An 18103-nucleotide genomic window follows, 5' to 3' on the forward strand; every position below is an offset into this window, starting at 1 on the left:
ATGCAGGGTAGGAGGAAGGAAGGCAGGGGGAGGAGAAGGAAAAAAGGGGGAAAAAAGAAGAGAAGGAAAGGAACTAACGAACGAACGAACGAACGAACGAACGAACGAACGAACGAAAACGAACGAACGAACGAACGAACGAACAACGAACGAACGAACGACGAACGAACGAACGAACGAACGAACGAACGAACGAACGAACGAACGAACGAACGAACGAACGAACGAACGAACGAACGAAACGAACGAACGAACGAACGAACGACGAACGAACGAACGAACGAAACGAACGAACGAACGAACGAACGAAGACGAACGAACGAACGAACGAACGAACGAACGAACGAACGAAACGAACGAACGAACGAACGAACGAACGAAACGAACGAACGAACGAACGAACGAACGAACGAAACGAACGAACGAACGAACGAACGAACGAACGAACGAACGAACGAAACGAAGAACGAACTAAGAAACGAACGAACGAACGAACGAACGAACGAACGAACGAAAACGAACGAACGAACGAAACGAACGAACGAACGAACGAACGAACGAACGAAAAAACGAACGAACGAACGAACGAAAGAACGAACGAACAAACGAACGAACGAACGAAACGAACGAACGAACGAACGAACGAACGAAACGAACGAACGAACGAACGAACAACGAACGAACGAACGAACGAACGACGAAAACGAACGAAACGAACGAACGAAACGAACAACGAACGAACGAACGAACGAACGAACGAACGAACGAACAAACGAACGAACGAACGAACGAACGAACGAACGAACGAACGAACGAAACGAAGAACGAACGAACGAACGAACGAACGAACGAACGAACGAACGAACGAACGAACGAACGAACGAACGAACGAACGAAACGAACGAACGAACGAACGAACGAACAACGAACGAACGAAAACGAACGAACGAAACGAACGAACGAAACGAACGAACGAACGAACGAACGAAAGAACGAACGAACGAACGAACGAACAACGAAGCGAACGAACGAACGAACGAACGAACGAACGAACGAACGAACGAACGAACGAACGAAACGAACGACAACGAACGAACGAACAACGAACGAAAAACGAACGAACGAACGAACGAACGAACTAACGAACGAACGAACGAACGAACGAACGAAAGAAACGAACGAACAACGAACGAACGAACGAAGAAAACAACGAACGAACGAACTATAGAACGAACTAACGAACTAACTAACTAACTAACTAACTAACGAACGAACGAACTAACGTAACTAACTTAACTAATTAACGAACTTAAACTAACTAAAACTAACTAACCAAACCAACTAAAAATTATTTCTCTTCACATATGGCAACTTGCTGTTAACCACTTTCATGTGCTTACTACTTTTCCGTGCAACCCTGCATTGTTTATTTAAGCACATGATATGGCATCACTCTGTGGCCGCTACTTGTCAATACAGAAAAAAAGCGAATTCAGTGCAAAGTAAAAATAAGAAAAAAAGGTTGTAATTTTTTCTGCAACGAGAACACACCAGATTTTTTTCTTCACAAAAATCGCTAAATTTAACTAATAAATTAACAAAACTTTCAAAAGTAAGTTAGAAATCGATAGATTATGAAATAAACTTTAGTTTTAAGTGAAAATAACTAATAACTGTATTATAATTTGCAGCTAAAAATAAACGTGAACAAAAATGAGTGTAGAAGAGGAAGTTTTTAAAATACAAAAGAAAATGAGCAAAATCACAACAAATGATGGCACGGTATGTATTAATTTGGAATCTAAGATGATAGAAATGTTAGGGAAATAAAAGTAAAATGCATTGAAAGGTGTTTGTGGACTAAAAATGCAATTAGCAGAGTTCAACAATGTGTGTGAGTCTCATGCGCGCCTTTTATTATTTTTGCTGTTGTTGTTGTGCTGTTGCTAAAACCTAGTACAGCCAGCCAGCAGCCGGTGTTTCTTAAAATTTGTGTGTTCGAACAATAATGACTTATGCTGTTTTAGGTAGAGGGTTTGTAACCAGACTAAATTTCAAATTGTTATAAAGAACATTTGTTTTAATTTATAAATTTAAATGAGATATTAACTGTTTTATATTCCTAGGGTCAAGAACAAGCCTTGGACCTACTAAAGGCTTTACAGTCGCTCAATATTAATTTGGAAATTTTGACAAAAACCCGCATTGGCATGACCGTCAATGAGTTACGCAAAAGCAGCAAAGACGAAGAGGTTATAGCCTTGGCTAAGACTTTAATCAAAAACTGGAAACGTTTCTTAGCTGCACCCGGTTCGACGGCGGGCAAAGATTCTAGCAAATCCGGCAGTGACAGCAAATCCTCCTCGGCTAGCAAGTCTAGTTCCTCATCCAGCAAAGATAAAGAGAAATCCTCTTCCAACAACTCCTCCTCCTCTAAAGACAAAGATAAAAAGATGAGAAAAAATCTTCCTCCTCCTCCTCATCGTCGTCAACCAAAGATGAACGTCGGCCGACACAAACCTCTTTTCCCGCTTCGTCGGGCATGACGGATGCGGTGCGTTTGAAATGCCGTGAAATGCTTTGCAATGCCCTGAAAGTGGGTGAAGCCATGGAGGGTTGGCCGGAACCGGAAGAAATGGCCATAGAGCTGGAGGAAGCCATTTATGCTGAATTCAGAAATACCGATATGAAATACAAAAATCGCATACGCTCTCGGGTGGCCAATTTGAAAGATCCCAAAAATCGCACCTTGCGTGGCAATTACATGTGTGGTGCCATTACTGCTCAGCAATTGGCTAAAATGACGCCCGAAGAAATGGCCAGTGATGAAATGAAAAAGCTAAGAGAGAAATTTGTCAAAGAAGCTATTAATGATGCCCAATTGGCCACAGTACAGGGCACCAAAACGGATCTGCTTAAGTGTGGCAAATGTAAGAAACGTAATTGTACCTATAATCAACTGCAAACACGTTCATCTGATGAACCTATGACCACTTTTGTCATGTGTAATGAATGCGGTAATCGCTGGAAGTTCTGCTGAAATAATACTTACCGCTTAAGCAGCCTGTACCAACCACCACAACAACACCAACACCTCCAACATAAACACTACCAACCCTTAAACCTTATAATTAATTTTATGTTCTTAACTGAAAAACCAATTTTTAAAATAATGGTAGCAATTCTATTTTAAATTTTCTTTGAATTTTATTATTATTTTTTTGTTTTTTTATCGTTTTTCTTTAATTTTTAATATATAATTGCCCCCCTACATTTAATTTGTAGCCTTTTTTCAAAAAAGTTAATTTTATTACAATAGTAAAAAATCATATTGCAAGTAATTTGTTTCATAAACTTTTAATTATCATTACCTTAGTCGTTATAGTTAGTCTTGTGACATATCCTTCTGGATATGCCTCTTAAAATTATAAATGCAATTACTAATTCACTTTTGTATAGATAATTAGTATTTGCTCTCAAAAAAAAAAAAAAAAAGAGTTATTTTTTAAGTCAAAATATACTCTTGTTAATTGGACATACATATAGTATATATATACAAACAAATAAATAAAATATGATGCTAATTACCTACTTACCGAATTAAGTACTTAATTAATAACACCACAAGTAATACATACACAAAATCATATAATGTTTCAATAAATCAGGTTTTGAAAAAGTTGAAAATTTTAAAATAAAAATTAAATTTTAAGAAAATGTTTTTTACAATTTTAAACTATTTAAAATATATAAATATTCCGGCAACTACAACAAAAAGACCGCTGAGGATCTTCTGATATAAAATTACAGAATTAGAAGAGGACTAGAACTAGAACACAAGTAGAACAGGAAAGAAATGAAAGGAAAGAACTAGAATAGTACCAGCAAATTACTAGAATTGAAATTGAACAGAACTAAAACTGAGCTGAAACTGGACTGGAGCAGAATTGAACTAGAACAAAACTAACACAGATCTACAATAGACGTAGAAGAGAACTAGAACAGAACTAGCAGAGAACTAAAATAGAACTAGAATAGATCTAGAACAAAACTAGAACAAGAAGAAGAAGAATAGAAGTAAAACAGAACTAGAATTAAACTAGAACAGAACAAGCACAGAACCTGAAGAGAACTAGAATAGAACTAGAACTGAACTAAAACAGACCTAAAACAGGACTAGACAGAACTAAAGCAGAATTAGAACAGAACCTGGCAGAATTTGAACAGAACTAGCAGATAACTTGAACACAATTAGAACGGAACTAGAACTAAACTGGAACTGTACTAGAACTGAAGTAGAACTGAACTAGAACTAAAGTGAAACTGAACTGAAAATAAACTAGAACTGAATTAGAATTGAACTAGAACTGAAGAAGAACTGAACTAGAACAACTACAACTCCTGGAACTGAACAAGAAGTGAACTAGAACTGAACTCGAACTGAACTAGAACTGAACTAGAACTGAACTAGAAGTGAAATAGAACTGAACTAGAACTGAACTGGAACTGAACCAGAACTGAAGTAGAACTGAACTAGAACTGAACCAGAACTGAAGTAGAACTGAACTGAACAAGAATAACTGAATAAGAACTGACATAGAATTGAACTACAACTGAACTAAGTTCCCAGGACAATTGGATCCCCGCTCCGGAACGATCCGATTCTCAATCGGCCAAAGATTGTCAACTCAGCAACAACTGTATCAACCGGAAGTTTTTTTCCCCAGGGAAGAACATCCAGTTACGCCAATCTGTTACAACAACGACAACAACTGAACAAGAATTAAACTGGCACTGAACTAAAACTGAGTTACGACTAGAACTGAGCTAGAACTGAACTAGAACTAAACTAGAACTGAACTAGAGCTAAACTAGAACCGAATTAGAACTGAACTAGAAATGAACTAGAACTGTACTGGAACTGAACTAGAAATGAACTAGAACAGTACTAGAACTGAATTAAATCTGAACTAGAACTGAATTAGAAGTGACATAGAATTGAACTAGAACTTAACTAGAACTGAACTAGAACTTAACTAGAACTGAACTAGAACAGAACTAGAACAGAACTAGAACAGAACTAGAACTGAACTAGAACTGAACTAGAACTAAACCAGAACTGAACTTGAACTGCATTAGAACTGAACTAAAATAGATCTGAACTGAAGAATTAGAACTGAACTAGAACTAAACTAGACTAGAACTAGTACTGAACTAGAACTAAACTAGAAGGGAACTAGAACTGAACTAGAACTAAACTAGAAGAGAACTAGAACTGAATTAAATCTGAACTAGAACTGAATTCGAACTAAACTGAAGTAGAACACAATTAATGCAGAACTAGAACAGAATTAGAAGTGACCTAGAACTGAACTAGAACTTAACTAGAAATTAACTAGAACTGAACATAACTGAACTAGAACTAGAGCTGAACTGGATTGGAACTGAACTAGAACTGAACTAGAACAGAACTAAACTAGAACAGAACTAAACTAGAACAGAACTAGAACTGAACTAGAACAGAACTAGAACTAAACTAGAACTGAACTAGAACTGAACTAGAACTGAACTAGAACAGAACCAGAACTGAACTGGAACTGAACTAGAACAGAACTAGAACTGAACTAGAACTGAACTAGAACTGATCTAAAACTGAACTAGAACAGAACTAGAACTGAATTAAAACTGAATTAGAACAGAACTGAACTGGAACTGAACTAGAACAGAACTAGAACTGAACTTAAGTGAAGTGAACTAGAACTGAACTAAAACCGTACTAGAACAGAAAAGAACAAAACTAGAATAGAACTAGAACTGAAATAGGAATGAACTAGAACTGAACTAGAACAGAACTAGAACTGAAATAAAGCTGAACTGGAACTGAACTAAAACTGATCTAGAATAGAATTGAAACAAAACTAGATCAAAACTAGAAGTGAAGTAGAACAGAACTAGAACTGAATTAGAACAGAACTAGAACTGAATTAAAACTAATTCAGAACACTATGAGAATAGAACCAGAACAGAGGTAGAGCAGAAAGGAATATAAATAGAAGAGAACTGGAACAAAACTAAAACTGATTGAGAATGAAAACTGAACTCGAACTAAGCAAGATCTAATTTCCAATTAAAGGTGAACGGAAATACAACTGATTAAGAATTAAACTAGAAATGAACTAAATTGGAACTAGAATTATACTATTTCTAAATAGGAACTAAACTTGAAGCAGCTAGAGCTGAAATATAACTAAACTTGGGACGACCCGTATTACATATTTTCTTCCATAACATTTTTGTTCAGTGTAGATGTTTATGTTTTGAAAATAAAAACAGAAATTAGAGCATACTTTTAGGCAGATTTAATTTCCTTTATTGACAAGTAGATAACGGTAGGTATGTATATGGAAAGGTATGGCTTTGTTGCAACAATAAAAATGGAATATTTGAAACACTGACTACTGGTTGTTGCCAATAAACGGTTGTTTTGTTTATTTTTTTTTTGTGTAGCTTTTAAACACTTGTTGCATCATTTGAGACAAGCCGGCGAAAAATTACAAAAACTCTTTACACACGCTCATTACGGACGCTCACTTATACCAACAAATGATCTAACAGCCGTAATGGCAGAGCGTAATGGAACACGGAGAGAATGGACAAAAAACGAAGAAGAGCTAACAAAAACATGTTGATAAACGATTTAACACAAACCAGTCAAATGGAATACGTTACAGTTTAGTACGAGTTTACCTGTCGTCGTGTTAAGTTGTCTTTAGCGGAAAAAAGAACAGTGGGAAATAAAAATAAACAGTGAAAAGAGGAAAAACAAATAAGTGAAATAATATAAAAAAAAGAAACAAACCCAGTAAACGGTTTATTAAAAGTGGTGAGAAATAAAAGCAAAAAAATAACAAGAATTATAAAATCTAAAAAAAAAAACAAAGAAAAAAAGGTGTAGATACTCAAAGCAAAAGCGGGTTTTAAGTTGTTGTTGTTGTTGCTGGTATTTTGTTTTTCTGTTTAATGAAAAAAAATATATAGAAACGAGACGAGAGTGTAGCGTAGTGTACGCAGAAAAAATAACTGAAGTGAAAATAATTTAAGGAAAATGCAATAAATTAATTAAACAAAACCCACTAACAAACAGCAAGTGCTTTTTTTTATCTGAAAAAATATAACAAAAAAAAATAAATCTTTATTAAAACAAAAACAACAGCAAATTATCTATAAAGTGAGTGTGGTAAAGCTAGCAGTTTGTGTAGCATGGTGTAAGAGCGTGTGTGTGTGTGTGTTGTATGCCACATAAAATTGAAACCAGGAAGTGCATTCAGGCAAAGTAACCTGTTGAAAAATATGTGAATTGACCTATTTATGTAACCTGTTTTAAAAACCCAACCACATAAACTACAAATTCTAGAGAAAAAAAATCGTAAAATTAACCGTTTTATCGGAGGTTTTATAGATCTCACTAACATCTAGATAATTTGAAAAGAAATATAAAATTGAAATTACAGAAAATTAGTCTAATTAATTTAAAAATATTTAGCTCTAAACTCTTTATCAAAACATAAAAGTTTTAAAAATTTTGCAAAATTTTGTTTTAACAAAAAAAATTTATTAAAAATTTAACACTTTTTCTTAATAATTGCCCTTCTATCGTTACGAATTTGTAAAGAAATTAAAGAAAATAATAAACATTTTCAGAGAGAGAGAAAAAGAAAGAGAGCTCATGTTATAACCTCTCAATCTGTTAGAAATTGAGAACATTAGAGCACAACATACTGCCAGTGCATTCACCTTAAAACCAGACTGACAGAGACCAGAATTAGAAAGAATCTAATGAATATAACACCAAAAACAAGCAGCCAACTAATAGGAGGGTAGTCGTAAAAGGTTAGAAAATCGGATGGCACCCCAACAGTGCCTAGGTTTGTCTTTTAAGAATACAATCTGAAGAAATCTCTAGGATCTCTCAAGAAATGTTCTTCACTCGTAAGTCCGCTTGGGAATTAATATAACCTTTCATTTCCTAAAGGAAGACACCTTGGAAGAGCTATTATTATGCAAAAGGAAAAACGGTCTAGAGGGTCAATCCGATAAATAATGAATTAATACTTTTTAACAGAGTATATAGAATTCTAGACTTTCAAACAACTCAACTGGATGTTATAGTTTTGAAGTGTTATTTTGGACCCTAAGCTCTAGTGAAAACGTAATAAGAATCGAATGATTAAGGAGAGTCGAATAAGTAAAGAAACTTTTTGGAAAACGATGAACACTTAAACCTTACTTTCCGCACTGGTTGTAGACAGTGGTCGTAAGGCCTATACTAAATTTTTATCGATAATACAATCCAACTCTATTAACCGATACATTCATAGAGAAAAACTGCCGAAACAATCACTTGTTTATGCGGGTGGTGTATGGAAAACCCCGTGTTTCATTCTGTATGCTATCAAGTCAATTTTCATTTGAATCCTCCAGTTTTTAGTCCAGAGAAACTAGTGGTATTGGTAATCCCTCTAAATCCCCTGATTGCAATAACAAACACTAAGGTGAGGGCGGTTCAAGGTAACATGCACCTGTGGGGGAAAAACTGTCTTGCTAGATATAGCTGCCACTGATACCTACATTAAATGTGATTTGCATCCGAGAGAAACATCCGAGAATAAAATCTAGAGATGACGCACATAACCTTCTACATATACAGTCTTGTATCTCTTAACGTAACTCACATCTCGAACATGATAATGACGAAATGTACCAACTTAGATGACACTCAGACGAATTGATTTGGATTCCAGATAGCGGTTTGCTGCTATTATCACTTGCAGAATATCGAAAATGCTTTTGATCTGGGGGCGAATGACCGTAAATGTGATCGAATAAACTTTGATTTCGAAAACACTTGTCGATATGGACATTATGCTAAAACTTGGAACTAAATTTCTCATTCGATATTCATTCTGCTCCTGAACTCTCTGACAAATACGTCACCAAAAGACACACATTTGTTTGAAGAAACGGATTGATCTCTCTGGGACCAAAGTAATAAAAAGACTGTAGAAATTAGGAAAGAGTAATATTTCCACATGTCATTTTCTTTCTTGATCTGATACGCCCAGGTATTTCTTTTTCTCATAGTTGGGATGTAGTTAAACCTGACAATCGGTTACGAAAAATGCCCTTGGGGTTTAAACTATTCCGATTTAATATGGTCGTTGATCTTAATCGTTACAACTTCAAAAAACCCAAGAAAAAATCAATAAGGACTCAAGACCCTACATATCTATATGGATGTTGCTTAATCTAAAGTCACAGTCCAGAGAGCAAAGTATAGTTTCCTATAGTATAGATCTGAGCTAATTACAGATTTCTGCTTCACGTCAGATATCGAGGCCTAAAGATTGTAAAACTTAAATTCAGTATTAAAAACGTCGGCCATACTTTACATCATGAAGAAGTTTTCTAGCAAGCAACATTTTAGAGCTTCCAGAAGCTTTATTGCAATCGAAACGCCCTCTGATCTGAGGTGGATTTCATGTTGGGTTTATATGGAGTTCAAAAGAGATAAGAAAAGTTGAATCTATACAAATAAGAAGTTCGAAGAAATTATGAATTATGGGGAAATAATTTGACAGAAAGAGGGAGAGAGAAAAATATCGAGCTTAAAGTTTTTATATTAATATTTCTTTAAACTTCCAAAATTATCTCCTACATTGTTACTGTACTTTTCATACCACCCTCGTTTTAGTTGGCCAGACAAATAGACAGTCTGACGGGCGGTTATATGTATGTACCAGTATAAATGGTACAAATATTTTCTATGAAAAAAAAGCGTAGAAATTATAACAAGGCCTAAACTAAAGACTTAAATATCTCGTTATATTAGTTGCTGCTGATTTTCTAATACATTCATATAATTAAGACTCTATTAAAAAGAGCTAAATCATAAAGAGTTTTCAAAACTAGGAGAGAACGAGAGAGTGAGGTAGAGTTTGAGAACAAGTGATGAATATGACAAGTAAAGAGGCAGAAAGAGATGATAGTGTGATGATAATAATAGTGTTAGTTAAGCATGACAGTGACAATAATTAAATATATTCGGGGTAATAGGGATTTTTGAATCGATATAAAACGGTTAATAGAAAAATAATTTCCAAAAGATCTAAATTACAAGTTTTGAAGCAAAAATTTAATAAATTTTGAAAAGAAATTGCGGAGTTGGAAGAATGAAAGGAGAGACTATATATTAGTCCACAGTCTGGATTATTAGTTTGTAAAACTTCAACAGACTAGAGTTTAGACTACAGTGTGGACTAAAGATTGTACTATGGTCTGGACTGTAGATCATACTATAGTCTGAACTGAAGATTAGTCTATAGTTTGTACTATAGATTAGTCTGTAGTCTGGACTATAGATTAGTCTATAGTCTGGACTATAGATTAGTCTATAGTCTGTACTATAGATTAGTCTATAGTTTGGATTATAAATTAGCCTATAGTCTAGACTATAGATTAGTCTATAGTCTGGTCTATAGATTAGTCTATAATCTGGACTATAGATTAGTCTATAGTGGACTATAGAATAGTCTGGACTATAGAATAGTCTATAGTCTAGACTATAGTCTAGACTATAGACTAATCTATAGTCCAGACTACAGACTGGACTATATAATAGTCTATAGTATGGACTATAGTTTAGTCTATAGTCTGGACTATTGCATAGTCTAGAGTCTGTAGTCTATTGATTTGTCTAGACTATAGATTATTCTAAAGTCTGGACTATAGAATAGTCTATAGTGAGGACAATAGATTAGTTTATAGTCTGGACTATAGATTAGTCTATAGTTTGGATTATAAATTAGCCTATAGTCTGGACTTTAGATTAGTCTTTAAGTCTGGTCTATAGATTAGTCTATAATCTGGACTATAGATTAGTCTATAGTGGTCTATAGATTAGTCTATAATCTGGACTATAGAATAGTCTATAATCTGGACTATAGAATAGTCTATAGTCTAGACTATAGACTAATCTATAGACCACTATAGACTAATCTATAGTCCAGATTATAGACTAATCTATAGACCAGACTTAAAGACTAATCTAAAGTCCAGACTATAGGCTAATTTATAATCCAAACTATAGACTAATCTATAGTCCAGACTATAAACTAATCTATTGTCCTGACTATAGACTATTCTATAGTCCACTATAGACTAATCTATAGTCCAGATTATAGACTAATCTATAGACCAGACTATAGACTAATCTATAGTCTAGACTATAGGCTAATTTATAATCTAAACTATAGACTAATCTATAGTACAGACTATAGACTAATCTATAGTCCAGACTATAGACTAATCTATAGTCCAGACTACAGACTAATCTATAGTACAAACTATAGACTAATCTTCAGTTCAGACTATAGTATGATCTACAGTCCAGACCATAGTATAATCTTTAGACCACACTGTAGTCTAATACTCTGGGCTATAAATTAGACTATAGTCTAAACTATAGATTAGTCTACAGTCTGGTCTATAGATTAGTCTATAGCCTGGACTATAGATTAGTCTATATTCCGGTGTATAGATTAGTCTATAGTCTCTAGTATAAATTAGTCTATAGTCTGGACTATAGAATAGTCTATATTCTGGACTATAGATTAGTCAATAATCTAGATTATAGATTAGTTTACAGTCTAGACTATAGTCTTGATTATAGATTAGTCTATAATCTGGACTATAAATTAATCTATTGTCTAGATTAAAGTCCAGATTCTGGACCATAGATTACTCTACAGTATGGACTATACATTAGTCTTTTGTCTGGACTATAGATTTCTCTATTGCTTGGACAAATGATAAGTCTATTATCTGGTCTATAGATTAGTCTATAGTCTGAACTATGTATTAGTCTATAGACTGGACTAATGAAATATTAGATTTCATGATCAATTTGATCTATTTCATACCGAAACTTTTACAAACCCCTAATACTTCTACATACCTCAACAAAATTTCTTTCTCACATTTCCTAAAACCAGCACTGAGAGACGATTGTCGACTTACTCATCTGCTGCAACACATTTCAACATGTTCGCATTTACCGACAGTCCGAGTCAAACTTACCGACATTGACAACGTTGAAAGGTTTTGTTTTTTTTTTTTTTTTTCTAAATAATATAAAATTACTTGTAAATACAACAAATTCGCACAAAACGCCAGGTGCAATAACTTGTTGGTTAAAAAAAAACTGGAAGAATAAAAAAAACAACAACAGCAGCAAAAAACACAGCTTTGTATTGCAACACAAAGAGGCAACAAAGAAGTACTGAACAAAAAAAATAATAAAATAAAAAGCCAAGAATTAAGTGCGTGGAAACGTTGCATGCCACATATGCATAAAAAATACAAAAATAAAACATAAAATTATATATAATATAAAAAAAAAACAATTAATAAAATACAATTTTCAATACCGGTTGTTTTGAAAAAGTTAAAAAAACTAGTTTTGAAAAGGTTTGCTAGAAAATGCGTTAAAAAAAGGCAACAAAAATATTGTTTAAAAATTAAATAAAAATATTAAAAATATAATTAATTTAAATTTGTTTAAAATATATGTATTTTTATCATTTGTTTATAATTTTGTTTTTTTAGTATTTAACATCACAAATTATTTGAAAAATTTTAAGTGTTGCTAGAAATTTGCTGAAAAACGAAATTAAACGGAAACGATACGTGATATAAACCGATATTTTGTTACTACAACTTTGAGGTGAGTACTTGGAATTCCTTTTTTTTATTAAATAATCCATTTTATTATACAAGTTGAACTCTTTTGAATTGAAATTCTTGATTTTATGAATAGAAAATATTCTAGAAATTTTTAAAACAGTTCTCGGCAGAAAGATCTTTCATGAACAATTAATCTTCTGAATCAAACATTAGTCTCTGAAGAAGATGGGAAAACAATGTATATTTAAGGATGTTGATCATAAGATTATATAGTCTGGAAGTCTATAGTTTGGACTATAGAAAAGTCCATAGTTTGGACTATAGAACAGTCTATAGTTTGGCCTTTAGAATAGTCTGGACTATAAAGCAGTCTATAGTCTGGACTATAAAGCAGTCTATAGTCTGGACTATAGAACAGTCTATAGTCTGGACTATAGAACAGTTTATTGTCTAGACTATAGAACAGTCTTTAGTCTAGACTATAGAGCAGTCTATAGTCTGCACTATAGAATAGTCTATAGTCTGGACCAAAGAACAGTCTATAGTCTGGACTATAGAACAGTCAATAGTCTGCACTATAGAACAGTCTATAGTCTATACTATAGAACAGTCTATAGTATGGACTATAGAACAGTCTATAATCTGGACTATGAACAGTCTATAGTCTGGACTAAGAATAGTCTATAGTCTTAACTATAGAACAGTCTATAGCCTGGACTATAGAGCAGTCTATAGTCTGCACTATGGAATAGTCTATAGTCTGGACCAAAGAACAGTATATAGTCTGGACTATAGAACAGAGTATAGTCTGGATTATAGAACAGTCTTAAGTCGGGACTATAGAACAGTCTATATTCAGGACTATAGAACAGTTTATAGTTTGGACTAGAGAACAGTCTATAGTCTGGACTATAGAACAGTCTATAGTGTGGACTATAGAACAGTCTATAGTCTGCACTATAGTACAGTCTATAGTCTGCACTATAGTACAGTCTATAGTCTGGATTATAGAGCAGTCTATAGTCTGCACTATGTAATAGTCTATAGTCTGGACCAAAGAACAGTATATAGTCTGGACTATAGAACAGAGTATAGTCTGGATTATAGAACAGTCTTAAGTCGGGACTATAGAACAGTCTATATTCAGGACTATAGTACATTTTATAGTTCGCACTATAGTACAGTCTATAGTCTGGACTATAGAACAGTCTATAGTCTGGACTATAGAACAGTCTATAGTCTGGACTATAGAACAGTTTATTGTCTAGACTATAGAACAGTCTTTAGTCTAGACTATAGAGCAGTCTATAGTCTGCACTATAGAATAGTTTATAGTCTGGACCAAAGAACAGTCTATAGTCTGGACCAAAGAACAGTCTATAGTCTGGACTATAGAACAGTCAATAGTCTGGACTATAGAACAGTCTATAGTCTATACTATAGAACAGTCTATAGTCTGGACTATAGAACAGTCTATAGTCTGGACTATAGAACAGTCTATAGTCTGGACTATAGAACAGTCTATAGTCTGGACTATAGAACAGTCTATAGTCTGGACTATAGAACAGTCTATAGTCTGGACTATAGAACAGTCTATAGTCTGGACTATAGAACAGTCTATAGTCTGGACTATAGAACAGTCTATAGTCTGGACTATAGAACAGTCTATAGTCTGGACTATAGAACAGTCTATAGTCTGGACTATAGAACAGTCTATAGTCTGGACTATAGAACAGTCTATAGTCTGGACTATAGAACAGTCTATAGTCTGGACTATAGAACAGTCTATAGTCTGGACTATAGAACAGTCTATAGTTTGGACTATAGAACAGTCTATAGTCTGGACTATAGAACAGTCTATAGTCTGGACTATAGAATAGTCTATAGTCTGGACTATAGAACAGTCTATAGTCTGGACTATAGAAGTCTATAGTCTGGACTATAGAAGTCTATAGTCTGGACTATAGAAGTCTATAGTCTGGACTATAGAACAGTCTATAGTCTGGACTATAGAACAGTCTATAGTCTATACGATAGAACAGTCTATAGTCTGGACTATAGAACAGTCTATAGTCTGGAATATAGAACAGTCTATAGTCTATACTATAGAACAGTCTATAGTCTGGACTATAGAACAGTCTATAGTCTGGAATATAGAACAGTCTATAGTCTGGACTATAGAACAGTCTATAGTCTGGACTATAGAATAGTCTATAGTCTGGACTATAGAATAGTCTATAGTCTGGACTATAGAATAGTCTATAGTCTGGACTATAGAATAGTCTATAGTCTGGACTATAGAACAGTCTATAGTCTATACTATAAAACAGTCTATAGTCTATACTATAGAACAGTCTATAGTCCGGACTATAGAACAGTCTATAGTCTGGACTATAGAACAGTTTATAGTCTAGACTATAGAACAGTCATTAGTCTAGACTATAGAACAGTCTATAGTCTGGACTAAGAACAGTCTATAGTCTTAACTATAGAACAGTTTTTAGTCTGGACTATAGAACAGTCTTAGTCTGCATTATAGAATAGTCTATAGTCTGGACCAAAGAACAGTATATAGTCTGGGCTATAGAACAGAGTATGGTCTGGATTATAGAACAGTCTTTAGTCAGGGCTATAGAACAGTCTATATTCAGGACTATGGAACAGTTTATAGTTTGGACTATAGAACAGTTTATAGTTTGATCTAGAGAACAGTATATAGTCTGGACTATAGAACAGTCTATAGTCTGGACTATAGAACAGTTTATAGTCTGGAATATAGAACAGTCTATAGTCTGGAATATAGAACAGTCTATAGTCTGGAATATAGAACAGTCTGTAGTCTGGAATATAGGTCAGTCTATAGTCTGGACTATTGAACAGTCTTTAGTGTGGGCTGTAGAATAGTCTTTAGTCTGGACTATAGATTAGTGTTTAGTCTGGACAATATATTAGTCTTTAATCTAGTCTAAAATATCTACTATAAGTTAGGCCATAGTCTGGACTATAACTTAGTCTATAGTGTGAACTATAAAAAAGTCTATAATCTGGACTATAGCTTAGTCCATAGTCTGGACTATAGATTAGTGTATAGTCTGGACTATAGTCTATGTATTAGTCTGTACTATAGATTAGCCTATAGTCTGGACTATACATTAGTCTTTAGTCTGGACTATATTTGAGTCTATAGTTAAGTCTATTGTCTGAACCATAGTTGAGTCTGTAGTTTGGACTATAGATCATCAAATCTCTGCTTTAAAAAAGTGAAATTATTAATATTTTTTTAAAAAATGATCAATGTATAATAATAAAAAATGATGTAAGCTTCCCAGTTTTTTCCAACACATCCGTAAACAACAATAATCTCTTTTATATTGCATTATAAAATTTAACATAACAATGATTTCTTTAGTTTTATGAAAAATATAAGAAAAAATTGACACCAAAGTGAAATTTATTTTCTTTAAAAACAAAAATCGTACATTGTTTTTAATACTTCTTCAACTTAAACCTTAACAAGATATGTTTTAAGAGAATTTCTTTATGTATTTTTTTTCTCAAATAAAATTCTCAATGAATTTCATTCATTTTATTTAAAACTTAAAAAAAAAAACTATTGTTTAATTAAGCTTTAGTTAACCTTACTTTTTATATATTTTTTCATAAGTTTTCTTTTATTTAGTTATTTCTCTATCTCTCTCTATTGTGGTCTTGAGCAAGATCAGCAGTTTTAAATTTTCTGTTTATAATAATGATCTTCATTAGCTGGTTGATAAACAGCTTCAACTTCATTATTGTTAGTTTTAACATCATTGACTTAAATTCAGTTTTGAAAACCGGCTGCTATTAGAAATTTCTTTTTTTTTTTTTTTTTTTGTCTGAATTTACTCTCTTGTAGTTGTTCTCTCTTTGTTTGTATTATTTCGTATTACTGTCAATATCATTAGTTTGTCCCTGACTATATGTCAGAGTCATGTGAAGTTTTTAATTGTTTTTTAATGGTTTATTTTTGTTATTTGAAATATGTTGTTTTTTTTCAATTTTGTTGTTAATTTTTATGGTTTATAACTGTTATAGAGGGTTTTGTTTTAAAGAAATTTTTTACCAAATTTTTTTTAGAAAACTTTACCAAAAGTTTTCTATAGTAATTAATCATGTAATTTTAATTAACACCGTTATTTTTTTTTGACAAACAAAGAAAACTTTGACAATGTAACAAATAATTTAAATATTCATCTTGATATCAGATTTTTACTCTCCCTGTCTCTCTCAATTTGTTCTCTTAGTAGTGTCATATTTACGGAAATACCCATTATCATATTACACCCTTCTAATCGGGGCTTTGATAAATACTTTTTTTTTAGTTTTTCCTCTATCAACTGCAACATTTACATTTTCCACGTTTGTACGAAAAGTTATTCAAACAATTTCACTTTCAAGCACGTCTGTCACATAAATTCACCTTTTTGGCTTTTTTACGATTTTGTTAGCAAAACAAACACCGAGGAGACTTAGGTGATGACTGCAATAAACAAAGAGAAAGATGATATAAACAGAAAATATTTCGATAAATTATTTGTTGTGGAAACAATAAAAGAGATAAAATAATAGTGGAAATACTCTTGTATTGTAATAGGTTACATGGTAATCGGTTTAACGGTTACCGATTACTGAGTAGATGTGCAAAATCTGTTTCTAGAGTTAGTTCCCAAAGAACAGAACTGAACTAGAATAGAATTAGAACAGAACTAGAACAGAACTAGAACATAACTAGAACAGAACTAGAACAAAACTAGAACAGAACTAAAATAGAACTAGAACAGAACTGGAACAGAACTAGAACAGAACTAAAACAGAACTAGAACAGAACTAGAATTTAATTGGAACAGAACTAGAACAGAACTAGAACAGAACTAGAACAGAACTAGAACAGAACTAGAACAGAACTAGAACAGAACTAGAACAGAACTAAAACATAACTAAAACAGAAACTAGAACAGAACTAGAACAGAACTAGAACAGAACTAGAACAGAACTAGAACAGAACTAGAACAGAACTAGAACAGAACTAGAACAGAACTAGAACAGAACTAGAACAGAACTAGAACAGAACTAGAACAGAACTAGAACAGAACTAGAACAGAACTAGAACAGAACTAGAACAGAACTAGAACAGAACTAGAACAGAACTAGAACAGAACTAGAACAGAACTAGAACAGAACTAGAACAGAACTAGAACAGAACTAGAACAGAACTAGAACAGAACTAGAACAGAACTAGAACAGAACTAGAACAGAACTAGAACAGAACTAGAACAGAACTATAACTAGAACTATTACAGAACTAGAACAGAACTAGAACAGA

The 18103-nt window shown here is 33.3% G+C and overlaps 2 protein-coding genes across 3 annotated transcripts in view; both read left to right on the forward strand.

Moving 5' to 3' along the window:
• The first annotated feature begins 1691 nt into the window (after positions 1-1691).
• LOC119607597 (transcription elongation factor S-II) lies at positions 1692-3600 on the forward strand. Its single transcript, XM_037961579.1, is given in 3 exon segments — positions 1692-1782; positions 2127-2447; positions 2450-3600. Coding segments are annotated over 3 exon segments (981 nt in total). The 5' UTR covers positions 1692-1713; the 3' UTR covers positions 3041-3600.
• Positions 3601-6740: 3140 nt separating this feature from the next.
• The window catches only part of LOC119607598 (myosin-VIIa), a 52249-nt gene continuing 40886 nt past the window's right edge, over positions 6741-18103 (forward strand). The window contains exons 1-2 of one of the 2 annotated variants that reach the window (XM_037961580.1): positions 6741-6883; positions 12664-12781. The gene's annotated coding sequence lies outside the window, so the exon portion shown is untranslated. The other variant, XM_037961581.1, reaches the window with a different exon arrangement.

The sequence above is a fragment of the Lucilia sericata genome, unplaced genomic scaffold, assembly GCF_015586225.1.
Source record: "Lucilia sericata isolate MDLA Ls3-8-SP2 unplaced genomic scaffold, ASM1558622v1 Contig000714F_arrow, whole genome shotgun sequence".
In the NCBI taxonomy this organism is placed as follows: Eukaryota; Metazoa; Arthropoda; class Insecta; order Diptera; family Calliphoridae; genus Lucilia; species Lucilia sericata.